The 14,472-nt window shown below is 39.0% G+C and overlaps 1 protein-coding gene across 1 annotated transcript in view; it reads right to left on the bottom strand.

Moving 5' to 3' along the window:
• Positions 1-14,472, bottom strand: part of MCC (MCC regulator of Wnt signaling pathway) — a 225,520-nt gene that overhangs the window by 175,482 nt on the left and 35,566 nt on the right. The window contains exon 3 of the mRNA XM_075136679.1: positions 12,631-12,842. Within this exon, the coding sequence (XP_074992780.1) occupies positions 12,631-12,842 (212 nt within the window). The remainder of the gene's footprint in view (positions 1-12,630; positions 12,843-14,472) is intronic.

The raw sequence follows: 14,472 nt of genomic DNA, 5'->3' as shown, positions 1-14,472 counted from the left end.
GTGTGCCTGTTATTCACGTTAGAGACTTGTCTGTGAGGACAACAGGGAGAGACAGTAGCAATTTATATGCTCCTTTCATGTTGCAGCCACCTAATTATCATCACTGCTCATTTGCTCCTTGCTTAAAAACACAAACAAGGCCTTCTGTAAACTACAATTTATGCCATCATACTTCTGCTTAGCTTCCCTTCACTGTCCAGCATTCCCTCAGTTCAGTCATGCATTCCTCCAGTTATTAACCACAAGGTAAATTCCCTCATTTCACTTCCAGTCCCTACAATCTTGGTAGCCATTCTGATTTAACTTCTCTAGATACAGCCTGTGGTTTTACACATTTATTGCACTAAAAATATGATCACTCTTAGTAAAATGCCTGTGGATTAATCCTACCTTTAAGATATCTACTCTTCTACTTTATCAGAACTTGTATTCCCCCATGTTCAGTTGTGAACTAAATCTCTTTCAAAAATTTCTCACTTGCTTAAGAAAGATTTGCCAGGACTCCCCTGCTAAGTCTCTCCTATTTTTCCAATCCCTGATGGTGAGATTTCCTCATTGACATTCTCTCCTTACTCCTAAACTCTCTTGGTTTTATATCTTGTCCTTCATACACTCTCATTTCCAGTTCCAGAACTCACTCCACAGTCATGATCTCGCCTCTGCAAACATTAAGCAACCCAATTCATCAGCTGCCCACTTCTCTTTTACTCTTGGAACTCTTCCAAGACATCTGTGTGTGGTCAGTCTGTAATTATTTTCCCCAATTATAAGATTTCTCTCCGCTCTGACTTCCATTACCACTGGCATATTGAACACACACCTCCCTGACCCGGATCAGTGACCATGTAAGTGCCCACAGTGACACAAAGAAGGAGGAGGGATCCTGGCCCCTGGTTAACAGCAGAGCTGTGCTTAGACGCTTCACCCCCCACCTAGCCAAGCATCCCATTTCACCATCTGTGGTCAAGATCTCTTCTGAATGTTTAACAGATGAACCAACGGATACTTTCTGACTACATGTATATATATACACACACATATATATACATGTTTGTGTGTATGTAGTGTGTGTGGTGTTTGTATACATACTATACATACTTACACAAAGAAGTATACAAATATATATACACTCATACTATATACATGTGTGTACATGCACGTATCTATATAAATGTACATATATATGTAGGTATATGTAAGTATTTGAAAGTTTGGATTCACTGAAATGTTCCATTTGAAACATTTTCAATTAGATGAATTCTGGCAAATGCAAGGCAAGTGTCTGACAGATCCCTACTTGAAGCTCTACAAGACTTTTCGGCTGGCATGAGCATTTAAATAACAAGAGCGTCAACTTCACTGACCACTTACGGGGTTTGCGGAGCTTTCATTTTGGCAGAAATTATAACAAAAATTACTTCAACAATGATGGGAGCTGAAATCATATCTATAAAACCTTTGGTGAATCAAATACCCTAGTTTTCAACCAGATCTATTTCACTATCAAGAAATTTAAGATTATTGTAATTGAATTCCTACAGTCCGCATCTGAAGTATATTTTACTTTACTTGGCTGCATAGTTTACTGGCTGCTCATGAAGATCAGCAAGTTAGTCTACAGATCACTTCTCAACTCCCTAACTATTTACTATCCAGTAAATATGAGTATTTCTTTATTTTTCTAAAGGTCTGTGGGTGGTTTTTTTTCTCTCCCTGGTTAGCTAAACATAAAATCCAAGCTCTCTATTCTAACCCCCCATCTGTTCTACAAAATTCAGCTTTTTGCCCTTCTAACTGCTTTGACATGTACCTTTTAAATATCTCCAGTGACTTTTTTCCTATACATCTTCCTACATTTAAGCTTCTCATCATAATCTTCAAGATTGACTTACCTCTGCCTCACTCATTTCTTCTCCAGCCTTCATATCTGTGAGTTTCATTTTACACCGGGGGGGACAGCAAACAACCCTGCTTCAGCATTTATGATATATGGTCTGTTTGGTTCTACGATCCAAGACCTCAAGCCACTTACACTTACTTCAGGTTCATGAAACATGATTACAAAGCTAAAATCTTCTTTACTTTCAGGCCTCATCTGGATACTCCCTTAGTTCATTAAGTTTAGAAATGACTTGCTATGTATTTCTACTGTTCACTCTCAAATAAGGGTAGCTCAACCAACTAAACCAAAGCAAATAAACAAACCTATCTCTAAAAAAAAAAATTTAGAATCCTGGCACAAGCCATTTCATCACGATGAAGAAACACCTGGCATCCCTGTAGGCGCTACAGAAACAAAGGCTTTTCCCTCCTTTTCTATAATGCATACCAGACAATCAATATTCATATAAAAATCAGATTCAACCAATAATATGCACTTACAATCTCTTTAAAAATTCATAGGGTAGAAAGGTTCAATGTCTTTTTCTCCAGTCATTTCCCTAAAATTCCCTTCAAGTAGGTAAAGTAATACAAAACTCAGTGTAAGAAATCAGAGATTGATATTTAGCTTAAAGGCACAAACTTCACTTGGGTACATCAGTGGGGTTCTTACTTCATTATGAACTCTTCACAGAACAGACACTGCCCTTCCTGAAACTCGAAAGTTTACTTTGATTGCTTCCCACCACGATGACAAGTGGAGTGTACCAATACACTGCAACACAGCTATTATCATTATCTTTCTCCCAGCTGAGAAGTGATGTGGTTTTCTAGCCCAAAATGAAGCAATCATGCTGAAACGGTTGTTCACAAAAAGTAGAAACAGTAAGCGCAAGAGAGCGCCTGTGCAGAAGTACTCGCCTCCCATTTTCTCTGCACTGGCACCAAAGCAGGTCCCCAAAAACAGCTGTGCTGATAACCATATTAAAAAAACCCAGAACATAAAGAGAAGCAGGGAGTTTGAACAGTGGCAACATCCTGCACTGCCTCAGGTCACTGTCCCAGATCTGACAGTGACAGAGAAACAATTCCAGGGAGCAGGAGCAGGAGCAGGAGCAGGAGCAGTCTTGATGAATTTAACCATGGCACTGACAGGCACTGACAGGAAACCCTGCCTTGTCTCGCTTGGTTGGCAGGATAACGGTTGATTATTCCATTATAACTGAACTAGCACTGAACTGCAAAAGCACTTAAGAGTCCATTTTCAACTGTGCACTGCGGTTAAGATTTTCACTTTCTTATCAAAATTCCTATATATCATGTAACCAAGACATAAGGGTTTAGTGTGTGTGTAAGGGGGGGTGGAAATAAGTCTTCTCATCTTTTTAATAAATGAGGATTCACAGAAGCTCAGCATTGCCAACTGCAGCTATGTCAGGTCAACAGTTCACACTCAGAAAACAGGCAGAAAAGCTGGTAAGACAGAAGACCCTGTGAGAAGAGCTACATGGTAATCTTTCTGGCACACCAGAATCCAGGAGGTTAATGTTGCTTCAACAGACTAATCCTGGGCCTCCTGCTCAGCTTACCACTGTTAAGTGAGGTAATATTAATACTATATTCTGTATAGCTGTATGCAGTGTACCCAGTGCACCCAATGTACCCAGTGAATTGCTCTTCATTTCAGACAACTGGAAAAAAAAAAAGTTTGGAAAAATAAAAAGATCTGAACACCTGCATTGGAGCCAGAGCTCCCTTAACTACAGCAAACAAAATGGGATGCGTAAAGACAGTTTCTAAGCGGGCGGGGGGGGGGGGGGGGGGGGAGGGGGGGAAGACACAAAGTCCTTGCAACTAAGTTAAATTAGTTTTGAGACTTTGTCCGTAGACTTTCAAAACATCTACTTATACACACTTGTTAAGACCCCCTTTTCTACAGCACCCAATTGCCACACGCCAGTTCCCATGATCCAATTACAACCACAGAGCTGGGTCAAACCCCATCATTCTGTGCACTTCACCTCTGTTATATGCTTGTAAGAGATATTGTTCAACTGCCACACAAAAGATCCAATTAAAAGTCTCAGTCAAAAGGATCTATTAAAAGGCTGCCTGAATAAATGTGCCCTGTGCTGACACCCATCAGAACCTCAGTATATATGCTACTGAAGGGAATTTTCAAGCAAGTTTATAATTTGCCTTTTGCTCACCTCTATGTCTGTTACGATCCAATAAGTTCAAAAGACAGAAAAACTACATTTCATATAAAATAGATGAGTCCTGGCAGACCTAATCCATAATGTCCATTTTAACTTATAAGAGAAAAATGAATAACTGAGCACTATTAGAGGGCTAGGGAAGCCAGGACTGTATAAACACAATGCATAATCCTATTACACCTGATGCCTGCTTCAGATAAACTCCATTACAATGCTGGCTTGAAACCAAAGACAAACAGCAAACAGCTTCCCACATCCCTAAACATAAAAAATGTCTGTCAGACAAAACTGCCTTTGCCTGCTTTCTGACAAGCCAAGCCTCCTGAATCTATATTCCAACAATCAGTTCTTGCTGTAATGGAATTCTCAGATTCTATTTTTAGCCTGGCAGAATGGAAACGATGCCTAGTTTTGAAGCAAAGGCACAAAAGGCAAGGTTATCTTGGGCACAAATCTTTTCTAAAGAGTAGGGTCTACTGTCCACATCACTAGAATCTTCTTCAACTTCAGGCCTTCCTACTTACTAGGGTTCCAGCTGAAGGAATCATTAGGCTACATTTTTACAGTAATAGCTTTTATTAGCATGAAAAAGAAACTGTAATGCAAGTTGCATGTAGGACATGGAAAAAAAATGGCTGCAAGGGGAGGAGAGGAAGAGACCCGGCCCCCGCGGTTTACTGTAACAGTATGCACTGGTTCCCGAATACAGAACAGACTCCCCAACAAAATAACTTGAGAAAAACCAATCTGTGCACAGGTAACCGAATTCTGACATATCCTTCAAAGTGGCTATTGCACTGAATAAATTCCTTGAAATACACAGAATCTAAGTGTTTCTTATCCACACTGGCTTCACGCAGAGGGACTAGAAAGGCATTACTCTCTCCCATCCAAAAAGATGTGTCTTGAGAGCATGGGATACCTGATGCTTTGGGGCCAAACTTCCCTGTCTATAAGGGAAGGGGTGGGGAAGCTGAAGAAACAGAGCTTCCCAAACCAAGGAACAAACAAGCTTAATTTAAAAACAGAGAAGATTTGGAGAGAGGGGGGAGAAGAAAAAGGGGCAGACTTTGCCAGAAAAGGACATACCAATATTACTGAGTTACAAAACCATAAAAACTGTAGAAATTAAATGAGACACTTTACGGTAGGTTCTCATTAAGGGACACTGTCGTGGTTTAACCACAGCCAGCAACTAAACACCACACAGCCGCTCGCTTACTCCGCCCCACCCTCAGGTGGGATGGGGGAGAGAATCGGGGGGCCATAAGTAGGAAAACTCATGGGTTAAAATAAAGAAAGTTTAATAATTGAAATAAAATAAAGTAAAATAGTAGTAGTAGTAATAATAATAATAATAATAATAATGATAAAACAATATATAAAGCCAGTGATGCACGATGCAATTGCTCACCACCCACCCACTGAGCAGCGATTGCTGCTCCCCGGCCAACTCCCCCTCAGCTTATACACTGAGCATGACATCATATGGTATGGAATACCCCTTTGGCCAGTTCGGGTCAGCTGTCCTGGCTATGCTCCCTCCCAGGTTCTTGTGCATCTGGCAGAACATGGGAAGCTGAAAAGTCCTTGACTACTGTAAGCACTACTTAGCAACAACTAAAACATCAGTGTGTTACAACATTATTCTCATACTAAATCCAAAACACAGCACTATACCAGCTACTAGGAAGAAAATTAACTCTGTCCCAGCCGAAACAGGACAGACACCACACAAAAGTAGCCTAAAAACCAATCATGGAATTATTTTCACAGTACAGTTCTGTCTTCAGACTTCCTTGAAACTTTCCCTTAAAAGATCATTTCCCAAAAGAAACACCTGTGTGATTTCAATAAAACTCACATTTAATTTACAACTGAAGGCTATAAATTAAAAAATAGATAAAATGGTTCATATTTAGCATAGCTGTAAGAGTATATCTAGACTGCCACAAATCTCTATGAAGTCCTTTTTTCCCCATCCCCTGAGAAAGTATTTTTGCTTTCTCTGGCAACCAGACAATGCCTCCTGTTTTTAAGGAGTCAGTTTTAAAATCTACATGTACTAGCTTAGTTAAAATAAGCCAAAAACGTAGCTTAAAAAAATTACAGTACACATATGAGGTTTACAGCTTATTGTGAGAAAGAGTGGTATGGGGTTTTTAAGCAGTATAATTTTTACTCTCCAAACACGCTAACATCACAGTGACTTGTGCCAAATAAAAACTTATGTATGTAAGATGGACAAGCAGACATCTGTTATCAGTGGATAATCTAGAGAAAGGGCTGGACAAAGAGATTAAATTCAGCATTTTGAATTTCATCACAAAATGTCATATGTGAATATACACCAAATACCAAGCATCTCTATAATATTCTCTTGCTAAAGTACTAAGTACATTTTAAAACATTAAGGCATTGCATATACTCAATAACATGACAGCAGTACAGAATTTACATGTGGATCACTTAATTTACATTTACATGCATCTCAGAGCACACAAATGGTTATCGTGACTAAGGATGAAACAGCCCTTTAATGCTGTTTTAAGCAGTTACCCAGAGCCAGCTGCACTACAGTCTGACATAAATGTAAACACAATGATAACATTGTGTGCTCTTTTATACCCAAAAGCTATTCATATAAATAGGCCACAGCAAGTTAGGTTTGCCTGATTATGGAGCAGATCATCTAGGTGGGAAAGGAAAAGCCACCTGTCCCGGAAAAATGTAACAGTGACTTTTGGAATATTATCAATCGGTATGAACCACGTCAACTAAAAAGAATAGCCTTCTCAAAACAATGGTTCCGTCTGTCATAACTTGCAGCTCAATGCTCTTAAGAAGGAAAAATTAGCAATGCAAACATTCGCTGAATCTGACTAACAAAGAAGTACTGCAGTAAGAATATCTATTTTCAGAGAACGTGACAATTCCTCAGACAAAGACATTAAGTTCTCATCTGCTAGTGATCATGCTGAGAAACTAATGCTAATACAGCTACGTATTGCTTTGCTATGAGTACTTCCAGTACGCCTTCATACTTTATAAACTTTTGGGTTGTGTACCCAACAGAGATGATATCTGTATTTGGCACAGAGCGTCCACAGTCAGAACTAAATTCGGTTTAGTCACCTTAATTCCGCTGTACAGAAAGCATACCCTGTCACACAGATACACAATCAAAACGGTCCATTCCCAAGCTCAACAAAGTCTTTAGTACCTCCAAATGAGCTACACACACAAACAAACCAGACAGGAATAGCTGAGGAAGAGCATATACCAGAGTAGTTACCAGAAGATGCATTAAGAACCTTGTTGCATTAGCTTTCTGTCTTGATGGAGACATTGCAAAACTAGCTCCCCTTAAGATGAGAAGTGCAGATTTGGCAGGTGGAGCATCTGTGCCATTGCCCTCCTACCTAGACACATCCATCTTGCATTGACAGCCCTACACAGGATAAAGCAGGATTATGCCTGCTTCGTTGTTGGCCAGAACAATGAGATGCTGCAGGAAGCGATGCTGGCAGCTCTGCAAATATGCCCTTCTCTCTGAGTTAGTAAGAACAACCACATCTGTGGCACTCGCATGGCTGCTTTGAGGAGGAAATAGCAACACGAGCTTCTAAAAGCAAGTGGTCATGAAGAAATCCTACCACATTCTATTCTCAAAAATATAGCTGTGCTCTTCCCCTCTGCAAGTCAACCACACCCTCATCAAATCTTTCTAAATGTTTTCAACCAACAGTTTTAGTACGGAAGATGCAGTTAAAGAACTTCCAATATAGCCAGAGTGTCTTTGGAAGGAAAAACCAGAGATTAAAGAATCCTGGATGACACCAGTCCAGGGACTGGATATTTAAAAAACCCATATATCAACATACTTGGGGTCATATTTTAAAAACATAAGATCTTTGTGCAGAGACTTTCTCAGCAAACCAGAATTATTTACAGCTAAAAGAACAGAGGTATCAGATCGTAGCGTCATGGCAAATGAAACAATCTGAATTGGTTTTACTTATGTAAATGTAAATACTTGTAACAACAAATACATTCATCTTAAAACAACATTGAATTAAGGCAACAGAAACTAGCCATAAGCACACAGGCATGTATTAGCATTTATATGCACACATTCTACTTAAAAAAAAAAAAAAATTCAAGTTAAACTAGTCCATTTTAATCCGTGCAAGAAGAATATGAAAAGGGAATTAAACATATCCAAATCTTACTGCTTCAGCTTATTAAACTTCACTGGAATTCTAATGTGAAATATGCCTATCATATCGAGATGCTGCCCCGTGCGATGTTTTCAGAGAGCAGCAATACTTCAGCCCCTACAACAGAGTGCTATCCCTCCTGATAGCACCGCAGGGAACACATCAAGATCACACGGCCACCTGGGAAGTGAACAGATGTGACGCCGCACGAGTCAGCTATTTCACTACAGTTATACGACTACCCACGTTAGTGATCCTTGTCCAACTTTGGAGATTCAAGTACAAATAAAAGACAGCTCCCAAACATGCACATGCCCAAAGAAATCCTTTGAAATGCTTGAATTCTTTTCGATCCATAAAGACTATTTAAATTATTTACATCCCAATGCAATACAAACCAAGCTCATAAATGATTACATTTGGAACACATACAAGGGATCCCAGAGATATTTGCTGTAGTATTTAACCTACTGACACGAACAGGTACATCATCAGTAAGTGGTGACAGATCACATTAAAGGTTAATATGTGAGTCATAAATATTGGTACCAAGGTGAAGAGCTACAAAGAGAAATGTGTTCTTACTATTTAGGTGTAAAAAAATGAATCTGAAAAACGCTGAAAGAGTTACACACCCTATAAAGACTACAGAATAAATTATTCAGGTAAAACAAAAGCTGAATCTAAACATGTGTTAATAAACCAAAACATAGCAAAATGATGTGAAATGAACAGATAAAAACATACGCAATGAGTATGAATGGTTAAATTTCAAACAGCACTTTTTAAAAAAATTGCATCGCTCCTGTGAAGGAATAGGAATAATGCTTCAGAGCAGGTACTATGTTTTTATAAAGCTCTGAAGAGCTGTACATTCACAGGATTTCAAAAATGCATTAAAAAAATTCACTTTATGAAAACTAAGCAAAGTGATAGTGGACTGATGTTCATTTAGCTTTGGCAAATGGAAAACTTAAATGTTAAGGGCAGTGTGGAGACCCTCAGTATTGACTGAGAAGTATAATCTATGCTGTAGAAGTACATAATCACCACAGGGATGTCTTTAGCCTGACTGCACAGTTTAAAATCAAAAGAAGGCTGTCAGAAAGAAAAACAGGAAATCAAGTAACAAGAATTGACACTCCAATGGGGAAAAGCACTTCAAGGTGCTGAGAGAAAAACAATCACGTGACTTCTAACCAGAAAGCACCCAACAGATCTATCTTCACCCAGACAGTAGTTACTTCGTTAGACCTCTGAGTCTAAAGTCTAAACATCTACACAGAAATGTAAAATATACTGCTTTCAAGAGTGTGTCCATATGGCCTGTGTAGATGCATTTGGGAGAAGCTGCCAGGAACTGTTCATCCGGGAGCAGGATGACACAGAAAGGCTCTGCTCTGCTTTTTTGTAAGCGTTCTGAAGAAGATAAACCTCTCTGGTTAACTTTAGGAGCATTTAGAGTTCCAGAGAGAAATGTCCACACAGAGTCTGTTTTTAAATCTTTGTCCTTCTATTACACGGCTTTACAAAAAGAAATACAATCAATTCCCGAAGGGAAGAAATGCAGTTATTAAACCTCCATCACTTTTTTTGAAGTAATCCTGCTTAAGACTACAAAGGAGTCTGCCCAGCTCCTTGTGTACAAATGGAAAAGTTCCCTGGATTCCACCCATAAAAATGTGAAAGCTGAGATCTGTCATTTCTGAGAATGAATGCAAGGGAGCAGCTCGGCTTGTCATTGTGGCAAATGCAGCTAGGTAAAACAATCTGAGAAAGAGGCAGAGAAGGAAGTACCCATATTAAATCGCAGCTCTAAGAAGGCTATGTCTATCTCTTTAAAGAGTTCAGACTGCAGTAAGCATGCCCCTCAGTATTAGAAACTATATAAAGCGAATAAACGTAAATAGTGAAAAACAAAGTAAACCATTCTCTCCATTTTCTCCCATTCCTTTCTCTCTCCATTTTAATAAAGCCAAAGCAAAAATTTACATGACACGAATGCTCAGCAGGAGTCAAATGGAGCTGTTATTGTATTCATCTACATATAAATGAGAGACCGCTGATTCTACTGTGGTTTGAAAGAACATAGAAAGAAGTAAAACAGATGCTTGTTAAAACAAAGATCAGGCATCTTTCATGACAGTAAGCATAGAAGGAATTTAGAGATGGGAATAAGAAGGCGGCCATAATACCTGGGGATCTTTATTTCTCATGAACTTTCAGCATTTTTAAGATTTCTACATGTCATAACAATGCAGTAGCCTTCACATTGTGCATTCTTGAATAACACTGCATGCCTGTGTCTTCGTATTTGCAAATGTACAACAGGTTACCAAAGCCCATCATTTCTGAACTATCATCAGCCAGGAGCTGAGGACGTATTAGTACATACCCACCTTGAAACCTGAATGAACTCCAGATCCCAAAAGGACACAGTTCCTAATCCAGAAACAAAAGTATGCAAGCCACTCTTTTTGCACAGCTATATTGGTCTTAAGCAGCTCTACTTCAACTTCTGTTAAAGTGCGTTCTACATCCTTTAAAATAATCAAATGTGAAACAGCTCATGTCTTTCCAAAATGTTAATTTTTAAGCACGTCAATCAAGGCTATGGAACATATAGAATTGAATAGGAAATTGTATGTTAATTCACTCACTACCTTCCTTAGTCCCAGACTTGCACCTTTTTAATGGATTATTGCGAGAGCAGTTTTCAGTGTGGAGAACATTATAGTTTGATTTGAGTTTGGCAGTGTTTTCATACAAGTCAGAGTACACAGGACAGAATGGAGCTCAGGAAATATTAAAAAAAACAGCGCCCCACAATTTTCAAACTAGTTCAATATCCACCTGTTAGTAGTTACATTTCGATGATGTTTCTTGCCTTGGTGATGACAACGTTACTCAAGGCAGGGTCAGATATTTTACTGGAGAAACACAACATCTACTGTTTCTCTTCTATCTCCAAAGTCTACTATTTTGTTAAAGGAGACATTAGATTGGATGGACGTGACTATTCTTTTACAAATCTGTATGTTCTCTCTTACTCACTTAAAATTGTTCCCATTTCCAGAAAACTACTGGAACATATAAATAAAGCTGCTAACTGGCCTGTAATTTTCCAGGTCCTCCATCTTACCCTCTTTATAATACATGGTGCCTGCTCGTTTTTTCCTCTTTCCAGTTTCCATATGCTTCTGTCCAGTTTTGAAGATCAAAGAGTTTATGATTTATCACAGTTGATCTCTTACTATCCTTCCTAGGGAAAATGAGGACACAATTCCTTTAAGGAATTGTCAAATTCCTTGAACTCTTTTCTCCCTTAGGTAAGTTTTACTATCTACATATTTTTTATTCTGCGTATGGAACCTTTAAGTCCTATATCAGCTCATGTTCAGGAACTTAAATAAAACTTAGAAGGCTTTTGAAAACACTTTCAGAATGGTTTTCATCATTTTATTTTCAAATAATGCAGCTTAAAGAAGCTGATTTTCCTCTGTTGCCCGCAATCACTTCCATTAGACATTAAGTCTTGAGCAGGATGTTGGACTAGATGACCTCCTGAGGTTCTCTTACAGCTTGAACTATCCTGTGATACTATGCACTAGGAGTCTGTTTCATCAAAGTAAAGTGTGCCAATAAACAGCCATTTTAAAAATTAGAAACCTTTCGCTTCATTTTAGCATCTTTTACTTCCACACTTAAGCTCCTGTGCAACAAAACCAGAAACATGCTACAAAATGGGTGGTCTTTTATAACAAGCCTGGCTTAAAATTAAACCACAAACTTGATCCCAATACACTGATGGGGAAGCAAAAAAAATAATGCCCTACTTCTTCAACAATTACGTGTTTTTTTACAATGGAGAATAGTTCTTGCCTGTAGAAATAAAAAAGCACAGTGCTAGCACACCAAGGGTTTAAAACAATTATCAAAAAATTTAGTGGGCAGTAAGGAAATAACATGGGAAGAATTTTTCTGCACAACACTTTTGAACAATCTGACACCATAATTAAAAAAATTAATTGGTAGAAAGTTTTCAGACACAACTCTTGTTCTGTTAAATTGTATAAATTAAGAACTTCAGTATGGCTTTTCGCAGACTTCTACCCTTTTTTACGAAACTCAGTTACACAAGCTTTGGAAACACTATACACCTACCAACTGCTAAAATCACATTGGTTTTCTGGCGTGGCATTGTTTCCATGAAGGCTCAAAGGCTCTAAGGCTGGAATTAATATGCTTCTTTGGAAAAAAACAAGAAAAAATTTCTACAAAAGTTAAAAGCAGAGGCAAAATGCACTTACAGTGTTGGCAAGTTCTAAGTAGCTTCCTTCAACAGAGTTGCTAAAATTTGAGGCCTGAGCTAGAAGTTTTTGTAGAGCAGCCTGTTGAGTCACATTGCTTCCCCCATACTCCAGCACCTTTTGTAGTGTAAAATGACTCTGGAGGTCCGGACTCTGAAGGTCTCTTGCTCCTGAATCATACTCCCAGCTTTCTCTGGCTCCTGATAAGGCACCTAAAATGCAGAAATGGAAAAACATATGTATAAAGAACACACAGAATCACAGAATATCTTAAGCTGGGAGGGACCCATAAGGATCATTGAGATCAACTCCCTGCTCCTCGCAGGACTACCTAAAACTAAACCATATGACTAAGAGTGTCATCCAGACGCTCCTTGAACTCTGACAGGCTTGGTGCCATGACTACTTCCCTGGGGAGCCTGTTCCAGTGACCCATCACCCTCTCAGTGAAGAACCTTTTCCTAATGTCCAGTCTGAACTTCCCCTGATGCAGCTTCATTCCATTTCCTCATGTCCTGTCGCTGGTCACCAGAGAGAGGAGATCAGCACCTCCCCCTCCGCTGCCCCCCTTGAGGAAGGTGTAGACTGCGATGAGGTCACCCTCAGCCTTCTCTTCTCCAAGCTGAACAAGCCAAGTGACCTCAGCTCGCCCTCCTATGTCTTGCCCTCATGGCTTTTCACCATCTTGGTTGCCGTCCTCTGGACACGCTCCAATAGTTTGATGTCCTTCTTCTATTGAGGCACCCAAAACTGCACGCCAGTACTCCAGGTGGGGCTGCACCAGTGCAGTGTAGAGTGGGACAATCTCAACAATGGTTGGCCCTTTTGGCTGCCAGGGCACACTGCTGACACATGAATAAGGCTGCTTGTCTTTCCGGAAAGAAAAAAAGCAAATAGCTCCACCACCATTACTCCCCATCTTGCACATGTTGAGAATGCCAGGTAAAAAAAATGTAATAACATTTTCAATGCACAGATCATTTACTAAATTACAAGATCCAGAAGGAAAAATAAAAGCATTTGCATACATTATTCAGTATAGAGTAAAACCAGTATAATTTACAATAGCTAAGGACCACTGAATGAGTGTCAGTTACTATGTCAGATTGAAAAGCAGCACTGATCAAAGAATAAAGGAGGAAAACCGTAATTCACCTCTTCTTGTTTACCTAATACCAACACAGTAAGTGAATCTTTTGGCTGTATAGTTCATCACTTTTTATATTCGCACTGCTCAGTATTGCTTGTTGGAGGTTAAGTTTCAGAGACACATCAATCACAAGGTGTTTCATTACAAATCAATGCAAGAATATGATCAGGTAGCTTAGTGACAAACAGTGAATGCTTCAGAGAAAGTTTCTGTATTATGAAGCTGTAGGGTTGCTGTTTCTCCATGTACAATCCTTCTAATTCCCTACAGGCAGAGACGAGCTTAAACCCTAAAATAAATTTAACAAAATTTTCTTATTTTATCAATAACTATTTCATCCTTGGGGAATTCTGCTTCCCATACAACTGTCCCACTCCTTTTAAAATCTTGTTATGTTTTAGGCTCAACAATTTCCTATGGCAAAACATTCCACAGTAGACACTAGATTATTTAATAACCCTGGGCAGCACTGTAAAATTTCACATGTAGCATAATGAAGATTAAAAACAATAAAGTGACTTGTCCAAGTCTTTATTCTAAGTTAATAGAAAAGTCAGAACAGAATCCAGAGCTACAGACTAGAGCAAAACTCTAAATCCACCATGCAATCATCAAACCATAAGTAATTGTCTGTAATGCCATCCTATTAGTTTGAAAGCTTTTCCTTTTTATGAGCTAGTTCTCTCTCTCAA

Source organism: Calonectris borealis, chromosome Z, assembly GCF_964195595.1.
Source record: "Calonectris borealis chromosome Z, bCalBor7.hap1.2, whole genome shotgun sequence".
NCBI classification, from domain to species: Eukaryota; Metazoa; Chordata; class Aves; order Procellariiformes; family Procellariidae; genus Calonectris; species Calonectris borealis.
The sequence above is the reverse complement of the archived record's forward strand: the minus strand, read 5'-3'. Positions and strand labels throughout refer to the sequence as shown.